This window comes from Pempheris klunzingeri, chromosome 19 (genome assembly GCF_042242105.1).
Source record: "Pempheris klunzingeri isolate RE-2024b chromosome 19, fPemKlu1.hap1, whole genome shotgun sequence".
In the NCBI taxonomy this organism is placed as follows: domain Eukaryota; kingdom Metazoa; phylum Chordata; class Actinopteri; order Acropomatiformes; family Pempheridae; genus Pempheris; species Pempheris klunzingeri.
In genome coordinates, this window is record NC_092030.1 from 22,620,622 (window position 1) to 22,630,514 (window position 9,893).

Here is a 9,893-nt window from a genome sequence, read left to right on the forward strand (position 1 = left end):
CCTGATGATACAGTATGATAATAATAATAATCATTTCATAATCGATCATTAATGACCCTGTAAATGTAATAAATAATGAATCATTACTTCAGTAAAGTCAAAGCAAACATTTAACAGTAACAACAGTTGTGACGATGATGATGATGATGATGATGAGAGGAAGAAGAAAACCAGTAAAATAAGACAGATGGATAAAAAGTTATACTTACTGCTAATATAGATTTCTAATAAATAATCAATATTGAGTTCATGTTTCTATCTGGGCCCGTCTGCTGATTCTATTAATAGACAGACAGACAAACAGACGGGGGAGGAGGGGGAGGAGGGGGAGGAGCTCCTTAGTATTAACTCCTCTCTGTCTCTCTGTGGGTCAGTCTCTCTTCCTGTCCTCACAGCCGACGCTTTCACCTGTCTCCTCTCCTGTCTCCTCTCCTGTCTCCTCACCTGTCTCCTCATCTGTCTCCTCGCCTGTCTCCTCATCTGTCTCCTCGTCTCCTCTCCTGTCTCCTCACCTGTCTCCTCACCTGTCTCCTCTCCTGTCTCCTCACCTGTCTCCTCACTTGTGGAATTTATCCGTCATCATGTGTCGTCGGCCGTCTGTTTCCGCGGTGTCGGCAGCGTTCCTCCAATCATGGTGAAGTTCTTATCCCATCGTCATGGCGGTGGTGAGCGCGACCTGCTGCGGCAGGTGAGGCAGCGGCGGCGCCGCACAACTGATGGAGAGAGCGAGAGAGACGGAGGAGGAGGAGGAGGAGGAAGAAGAGGGGTGAGGACGAGAGCGACGGCACGATTCAGGTGGGAGGAAGAAAAGAAAACCATTATAAACAGTAGAAATAAAACGTTGAAAGCACGTTGGGAATAAAGAGACCCCCAGTCCTCCCCCAGGACCAGGTAGGATCCTGTAGGACTTGGTAGGATCTTGTAGGACCTGGTAGGATCCTGTAGGACTTGATAGGATCCTGTAGGACCTGGTAGGATCCTGTAGGACTTGATAGGGTCCTGTAGGACTTTATAGGATCCTGTAGGACCTGGTAGGACCAGGTAGGATCCAGTAGGACCAGGTAGGACCTCAGACTGGCGCCTGTCTGCAGGATCATTAGAGGAGAAGTGTGAATGTAAGTGAACGTTTGTTAAAATCAAACTTTATTTATATCGTACAAAACATGTCAGACAAGGGGGCGGAGCACAGAGACACCGAGACTCAGAGTATAAAGTAATCAGAGTATAAAGTAATCAGAGTATAAAGTAATCAGAGTATAAAGTAATCAGAGTATAAAGTACACAGAATAATGAGAGTACACAGAGTAAAACTACAGGATGAAGTAGTTCAGAGTAAAATCTAAAATGAGATTAAAACTTGATGAACAGCAGGTTAGAGGACGAGAGACACTGACACAAAACAGAGAGAGGGAGAGAGAGGTTAGAGGAGATTAGTGTGTGTGTGTGTGTGTGTGTGTGTGTGTGTGTGGTTTAACAGGTCAGCTATTTTAGCTTTAGCCTCGTTTAGCCTCGTTTAGCCTCTGTTAGCCTTGTTCCAGTTGATCCTGTGCCAACGAGCTAACGAGCTAACCCAGTTAGCTTCTGACCCATAAACGCAGAAGGAAAAGTGCCAACATCAGCCGTCAGCCGTTTACCTGACGGTGTCCGTCCTGAATCAGAGTCCAGCAGCTCCCGTCTGCAGAGGATGAACCCCTGGATGTTCAGACGGCAGCTCCCGTCTGCAGAGGATGAACCCCTGGATGTTCAGACGGCTATCAGTGGATCACTGAGAGACTGAAGGAACCTTAAAAACAGACAGGTTCTCTATCCTCTGGTTTCTCAGCTGTTTTCTGGAGCTTTATTCTGGAGGGACGTCACAGACGATGACGTCGTGTGGAGGAGGAAGTTACTCTGAAGGATTCAACATGAGCTCCATGTCTGTGGGGTCAAGGTTCACACAGGGAGGAGGAGGAGGAGGAGGAGGAGGAGGAGCCTTCCCTCATTATGAACAGTCATATTCTCAGTATAAATACAATTAGAATATGTGAAGGTGGTGCATTCAGGGTCAAACCAGAGATTAATTTTGTCTGTAAAAAGAAAGTTATATAATAAATAGAACAGACTCTGAAATCAACTCGTCTTTTTCTGGTTTTTAACTAGAAAACATAAAGTTAATCTTAAAAAGTTGATAAGTGTAGCAGTAGTTTGACTGAATTCAATTAAACATTAGTTTTACTCTCAGTCTCATCAATGTTAAAATGAAGCTTTGGTTTGGAGAATAGAGTAGAGTAGAATAGAATAGTGTGATGTCAGTATACTCTATATTTACATATACTGCACTGGATGAGACAGAGAATCACATGAAAATGACTATTTAAATTTACTGTAGGTCCAAGAACAAATCAAAGAGAATGTAATATTGTGTTTTATATCAAACGTTTGAGTTCATACAAATGAACTGAAGCTAATTAATAAATCATTTAGAATGATGTTTAACAGTTTATAGTAGAAACGAGTTGCTCAGTGTTCTGTTCGCGTTAGCATCACTCTTAGCATTCCTGCTAGCTTTACTGTAGCTCAGCACTGTTAGCGATTCTGCTGCGTTAGCAGTTTTAGCTCTTCATCCTTTCACCACCACCTCCTTCTTCTCGTCCGTCCCTCTGTTCTGTCCTCACCCCCACCTGTTACATCTCATTATCATAATCAGGCTCCAGGTGCCTCGTTTGGCTCTCCGTCGCCGTCTGAACGCGCTCAGTGGCGCTGTGTGTCGCCGCAACCCTTGGCGCCGTCGGCCAATCGCCTTCCTCTGCTATGTCCTGTCTGCCAGCGCTCTGCGGCCGCTGGTCAAACGGGTAAGAGCAGCAGGAGACGAATAGAGACGACCGTTGAGACACATCCCTCATTTTGTTCTGTGTTTCTCTCCATTCTGTCTTCTATCTCCTCCTCCTCCCTGAGCTCCTCCTCCTCCTCCCTGAGCTCCTCCTCCTCCTCTCTGAGCTCTTCCTCCTCTCTGAGCTCCTCCTTCTCCCTGAGCTTTTCCTCCTCTCTGAGCTCCTCCTCCTCCTCTTCAGATCTTCATGATTAACATGTAGTTTCCGGTTGGTGCTGCAGGTGGCGCTGTACCGCTCCTTCCCGACCCGCCTCCTCTCTCGGGCCTGGGGTCGTCTGAACGGCGTGGACCTCCCCACCTGGCTACGGAAACCCGTCTACTCCCTCTACATCTGGACCTTCGGGGTCAACATGCAGGTCAGCGAGGATACGGTCCTGTTTGGTTTCAGGAGTTTCTGCACAGATGAATGAACAGAACAGGTGGAGTTCACTGGTGAGACGACTGAGACCCGTGAGTCCTCTGAGTCTATTGAGACCACTGAGTCCAGCTGCACTGGTCCAGACCTCCTCCACCAGCAGACCTGGTTCGGTTGTTGTTGTTGATGATTTCTCTCTGTTGTCCAATAGGAAGCTGCCGTGGAGGATTTACATCACTACAAGAATCTGGGGGAATTCTTCCGACGACGTCTAAAACCTGCTGTCAGACCGCTCTGCGCCTCCTCCTGTCTGGTAACACCACCACCACCACCACCACCACCACCACCTCCTCCTCCTCCTCCTCCTCCTCCTCCTCCTCCTGGTCTCAGTCTCTGTTGTGTCTCAGATCTCTCCAGCTGATGGGAAGATCCTCCACTTTGGTCGGGTGAAGAACTCAGAGGTGGAGCAGGTGAAAGGGGTCACCTACAGTTTGGAGAACTTCCTGGGTCCACAGAAGAGTCGGGACAATGGTAAAACCCTCTGCACCCCAGATCATGTGACACAAATCCATTATGAAACTGTGAAGGACCCCAAACACTCTGAGAACCACCAGACTGAAACCTAGGAAATCTAGGACACACACTGAACCAACTTCTTGATTTCACACTAGTTGGTGTTGATTTGGGACTAGTTGGCCCTGATTCGGGACTAGTTGGTATTGATTCGGGACTAGTTGGTGTTGATTCGGGACTAGTTGGTGTTGATTCGGGACTAGTTGGTGTTGATTTGGGACTAGTTGGTGTTTGTTTGAGACTAGTTGGCCCTGATATGGGACTACTTGGTGTTGATTCGGGACTAGTTGGTGTTGATTCGGGACTAGTTGGTGTTGATTCGGGACTAGTTGGTGTTGATTTGGGACTAATGGGTGTTGATTCGGGACTACTTGGTGTTGATTCAGGACTAGTTGGTGTTGATTCGGGACTAGTTGGTGTTGATTTGGGACTAATGGGTGTTGATTTGGGACTAATGGGTGTTGATTCGGGACTACTTGGTGTTGATTCGGGACTACTTGGTGTTGATTCGGGACTAGTTGGTGTTGATTCGGGACTAGTTGGTGTTGATTCGGGACTAGTTGGTGTTGATTTGGGACTAATGGGTGTTGATTCGGGACTACTTGGTGTTGATTCGGGACTACTTGGTGTTGATTCGGGACTAGTTGGTGTTGATTTGGGACTAGTTGGTGTTGATTCGGGACTAATGGGTGTTGATTCGGGACTACTTGGTGTTGATTCGGGACTAGTTGGTGTTGATTCGGGACTAGTTGGTGTTGATTCGGGACTAGTTGGTGCTGATTTGGGACTAATGGGTGTTGATTCGGGACTATGAGGTGTTGATTCGGGACTATAGGGTGTTGATTTGGGACTAGTTGGTGTTGATTCAGGACTATGGGGTGTTGATTCGGGACTAATGGGTGTTGATTCAGGACTAGTTGGTGTTGATTCGGGACTTGTTGGTGTTGATTCGGGACTACTTGGTGTTGATTTGGGACTAGCTGGTGTTGATTCGGGACAATGGGGTGTTGATTTGGGACTAATGGGTGTTGATTCAGGACTAGTTGTTGTTGATTCTGGACTAGTTGGTGTTGATTCGGGACTATGGGGTGTTGATTCGGGACTAATGGGTGTTGATTCGGGACTACTTGGTGTTGATTCGGGACTAGTTGGTGTTGATTCGGGACTATGGGGTGTTGATTCGGGACTAATGGGTGTTGATTCGGGACTACTTGGTGTTGATTCAGGACTACTTGGTGTTGATTCAGGACTATGGGGTGTTGATTCGGGACTAATGGGTGTTGATTCAGGACTAGTTGGTGTTGATTCGGGACTAGTTGGTGTTGATTCGGGACAATGGGGTGTTGATTTGGGACTTGTTGGTGTTGATTCGGGACTAATGGGTGTTGATTCGGGACTAGTTGGTGTTGATTCGGGACTAGTTGGTGTTGATTCGGGACTAATGGGTGTTGATTCGGGACTGGTTGGTGTTGATTCGGGACTAGTTGGTGTTGATTCGGGACTAGTTGGTGTTGATTCGGGACTAATGGGTGTTGATTCGGGACTGGTTGGTGTTGATTCGGGACTAGTTGGTGTTGATTCGGGACTGGTTGGTGTTGATTCGGGACTAATGGGTGTTGATTTGGGACTAGTTGGTGTTGATTCGGGACTAATGGGTGTTGATTCAGATCCTTGGGGCTCTACAGCCTGTTGCAGATTGGTTCGGTCCTCACATGTCTCTCTGTCCTCAGAGTCCTCGGTGTCGTTCAGAGACCTTCTCCTGTCGTCTCCTGATAACGACCTGTTCCACGTGGTGGTCTACCTGGCTCCAGGTGACTATCACTGCTTCCATTCGCCCACAGACTGGACGGTGGAGCTGCGCCGTCACTTCCCAGGTGAGAGTGTGTTCAGGTTTCATTTGGCGGATGTCAGCTCTCTACCTGCTCTTCATCTCTGTGTGACTCCTCCTCGTCAGGCTCGTTAATGTCCGTTAACCCGGGCGTGGCCCGTTTGGTCAAAGAGCTCTTCTGTCTTAACGAGCGCGTGGCGCTCACCGGCCAATGGCAGCACGGCTTCTTCTCGTTAACGGCGGTCGGAGCCACGAATGTCGGTTCCATCAGGGTTTACTTTGACCAGGTGAGTAAGACTTCAGTTTGTTCCTGCCTCTGTCCACCTGCAGGTCATCAGGAAGTTTATGTGGTCATTAGGTAGGTTATCGGGTAGTTGATCTGGTCATTAGGTAGGTTACCGGGCAGTTGATCTGGTCATTAGGTAGGTTATCGGGTAGTTGATCTGGTCATTAGGTAGGTTACCGGGCAGTTGATCTGGTCATTAGGTAGGTTATCGGGCAGTTGATCTGGTCATTAGGTAGGTTATCGGGCAGTTGATCTGGTCATTAGGTAGGTTATCGGGCAGTTGATCTGGGCATTAGGTAGGTTATCGGGCAGTTGATCTGGGCATTAGGTAGGTTATCGGGTAGTTGATCTGGTCATTAGGTAGGTTACCGGGCAGTTGATCTGGTCATTAGGTAGGTTACCGGGTAGTTTGATATTCTTCTTTGTGTTTCATCTTCAGGAGCTTCAGACCAACGCTCCTCGCTACAGTAAAGGGTCCTTCCATGACCGCAGCTATGTTACTGATGGCAACCAGATGTTGAAGGCAGGTGAAGGGGGCGTGGTCTCTCTTGATGGAGTGGGTGTGGCCTTACAGAAGGGGGCGGCAGTGGGGGAGTTTAACCTCGGCTCCACCATCGTTCTGCTGTTTGAAGCTCCAAAAGACTTCAGCTTCAACCTGCAGCCGGGACAGCAAATCAGAGTGGGCGAGGGGCTCGGCAGCCTCTGATTGGCCGAGCTGCAGACTCTGGGAGGAGCCTGAAAGACAGATTTTAAGAGTTTATGGCATTGTGGATCATTTTGTCTGTAACCAAGATGTTGTGGAGGACTTAAAGATGTTTTATGACAAAGACTCAAACTCCCAGAATGCCTCGTGCCTTCTGACGGGGACCTGCCAAACGTATCGCTCTGTGCTGCGCAGAAACAGAACCAACAAACTGAAATATTCCTTTGAAACCACCAAAACTAAACATTTAAACTATTTTAACAAATGACAAATGAACTCTCTACGTTCCTGTTGATCCAAACACAAAGTGAAAAATAAAAAGTTCCGTCCTCTGACTGTTTAAAGCTTTTTTGTTCACTTGATGTTTTTAAAAGTTTATTTCGGTTTGTATTATGAACCAATCAGAGCTGTCTGAGCTGTTAGCATCAGTTAGTATCACATCTGAAGCGGCCAATCGGACGCCTCTGATTGGTTAAAACAAGCAGTGATGTCACTGTTAAGTTCTTCCTGGTGTGTGCGTGTTGATCAGGTGACTCAGCCCGGCAACACCCATCCCGCTGTCATCATTTTTTAATTATGAATAAAGGTTTTTTTCTCATCAGCTCGTCTTTATTCGACAAACGTGAATAAAAGCAGAAAAAACAGGATGAATATTTAAGGTTCAAACAAGAAACTTGACTATTTTTGTGGAATAACACTCAAAACGTGCTTGTGTTCACCTGTAAACTCTCACCTGTGATTGTTGGACGTTCAGCTCTGATGCTGAACTCACAACAACCATTTAGAAACATCAGTGACGCCAAACAGGATCAATAATCAGAAGTCGTGTCAAGTTGTGTTTAGCGCCGCACCGTTAGCTTCACCACCAATTTTACGTCGTGTTTCTCTGATAAACCTTCTGTTCTTGTTCTCAGGTGCATCGTACCTGAGAACGAACAGCGAGTGGCGTCTTTATTGCAAAACGAACCCCAACGCACGTCATCCTGTTTATTCCACGACTTCCTGCTAAAGAAATCAACAGTTTGACACAAAATATTGACTTAGAAAACGACTTTATTGGTTTAAAAATGATCCCAACGGTCTGGTCTACAGAAATCACAGACTAGAACGCCATAATGGACTAATCGGAATTGAGTACTCAATAAAGCCGTGTGATAACTACTAATATTTAATACCTCCACTGACACCATCTGAAACGATAATTCACAGGTTTGTGTTCAGTTTCCAGATTAAATTCTGAAACTTCATGTTCATTATTTTTAAAAGTCGAATCAGATCAGAATTGGTCCACACGAAGGGAGAACCACAGTCAGCACACTCATTGGTCAGTCCTAGCCCCGCCCCGGGCAGCAGAAGCAGCAGCATAGCCAATAAGATGGCGGTGGGCAGCAGTTGCCGTAGCGATGGAAGCGCGGCTCGGCCAGACCTCCGTGTGACCAGCTGTCGTCAGCCACCTCCTTCCCCAACCACAGCTTCCCGTCCTGGGCCGCGTCCCCGGCCGGCGCCCCTTGCCTGCGGCTGGAGCTCCAGGAGGACGGGGAGCAGGAGGAGGTGCAGGTCTGCTGGGCTTTCACCCCCAGAAAGGAGGCCAGGTCCAGGTCCAGACCGGCGGCCCCCCCTCTGGGCCGAGGCGTGTTCTGCCGACACTGAGGACACGGGATCCACACCTGGGGGGGACAGTGGGGGCAGGGGGAGGGGATTTGTACATGTTGTCATGCCAAAGACTCATGGGAGTTGTAGTGCCTAACCCTAACATGAGAGCATCACTTCAGCTGCTTTCGTCTCTCATGACACTTTTCCACCCAAACTGGAACTTTTCTCTTATCAAGCTTATTCATGTTTCCACGACAACCCCTCCTCCCTGGGGGCTGGGGGGGGGGGCCGTGGTGATTGAGTGAGCACAGAGTGACAGTAGAGAGAGAGAGAGAGAGAGAGCGAAGTGAATCAGAGAATCAAAAGTTTTCTGATCGTTTTGTTCTGATTAAATTCGTCCAGACATCCGGACAGACCTGAGGGACGCCGTCCAAACATAGCTGTGTGTGTGTGTGTGTGTGTGTGTGTGTGTGTGTGTGTGTGTGTGTGTCACTGGCTGAAATGATGGCGGCTGGAGTACTTGACCAATCAGAAAGACTCCCTCAGCCTTCACTTCAGTTCCTCTCAGGCTTCGCTCTGACCACTGAGTCACTGCTGAACCTGTCGTCACGCTCTGGTTCCAGTGCATGTTGATGATGTCATCAGTCACCTGCTCATTGATGACCGTGTCCAGCCTCTTTAGACACGCCTGACAGAAGGCGTGGCCGCAGTGCAGTCGCCGCGGCAACCGTGTCGCTAGGTCGTAGCTGCCAAAGCACACGATGCACACGAGGTCCTGCCTCCTCATTGACATCATTGTCTCCATGGCAACAAAGGAAGGAGGGGAGGGAAGGGGCTGACTGGTCACTTCCTCCTCCTCCTCTTCTTCTTTGTCTTTTTTTTTGTCGTACGACATTTTCTCCTGACAGACAAGAAAAAAAGGATTCGTGTTGGAAGAATATTTTATATTGAATATGAAAAGGTCGATAGTTATTCTCTGTTGTGAGACTCTGACGTTAGCTGCCTTGCTAACATTAGTCTGCTAATGCTAAGCTAAATGTTACAGAGTATGTTGGGTCTACTGATGCTAAGCTAACTTACAATGGGGAGTGGGTCTGCTAATGCTAAGCTAACTGGTCAGTCTGAAGTTGTTTTTCGTTAATGAACGTGAGCGTCACCTCACTGTCACAGAAACATTCAGCACTTCCTGTTTGTGTTGATAGAAGTCGTCCATGCGATTTGATTGGACAGAAATTTAAAGGAAACTGGGACTCACCTGATCCTCTTCCTGTTTCTTCACATCACATCTCTTCCTCCTTTTTTATTCACTCTTTGTTCTTTTCTTGTTTTCTTTTCTTTTATTCCAGTTTTTCTCTTTTCACTTGTTTATTTTCTCCACTTTGTCTCTTTTCTTTTTCTCCTCCTTATTTCTTGTTCTTTCTCTGCTCTTTTCTTTTATTCTCTTCATTCACCTTATTGTTTCCTTGTTTTCAGCTGTTTTCTCGTCGTTTCTTCGTTTGTTCCTCACCGCCTCTCCTCTCTTCTCCTCTTGTCCGTCATCTTTCTTCCCTTTTGTTTTTATCTCTTCTCCTCTGTCCCGTCGTTCTGTCTTTATTCTTCCTCTCTGTTTGTTCCTGTCGTTCTTCCCTGTGCGTCAGAGAGTCTCTCCATCAATAATTCAGACCGAACGTCACTTCATCATTAAAC

At 47.4% G+C, this 9,893-nt stretch overlaps 2 protein-coding genes across 2 annotated transcripts; one reads left to right on the top strand and one right to left on the bottom strand.

Annotated features, from left to right (window-relative positions):
• Positions 1-631: 631 nt before the first annotated feature.
• On the top strand, positions 632-7,212 carry pisd (phosphatidylserine decarboxylase). The gene is made up of 8 exons (XM_070850415.1): positions 632-795; positions 2,687-2,831; positions 3,091-3,225; positions 3,436-3,537; positions 3,632-3,755; positions 5,528-5,671; positions 5,752-5,912; positions 6,351-7,212. The coding sequence occupies exons 1-8, from the start codon at positions 632-634 to the stop codon at positions 6,615-6,617; spliced, it is 1,242 nt and encodes a 413-aa protein (XP_070706516.1). The 3' UTR covers positions 6,618-7,212.
• Positions 7,213-7,744: 532 nt separating this feature from the next.
• rnf224 (ring finger protein 224) lies at positions 7,745-9,648 on the bottom strand. The gene is made up of 3 exons (XM_070851102.1): positions 9,463-9,648; positions 8,857-9,108; positions 7,745-8,281 (listed from the first exon to the last, which is right to left on the bottom strand). The coding sequence occupies exons 2-3, from the start codon at positions 9,100-9,102 to the stop codon at positions 7,946-7,948; spliced, it is 582 nt and encodes a 193-aa protein (XP_070707203.1). The 5' UTR covers positions 9,103-9,108; positions 9,463-9,648; the 3' UTR covers positions 7,745-7,945.
• Positions 9,649-9,893: the final 245 nt, after the last annotated feature.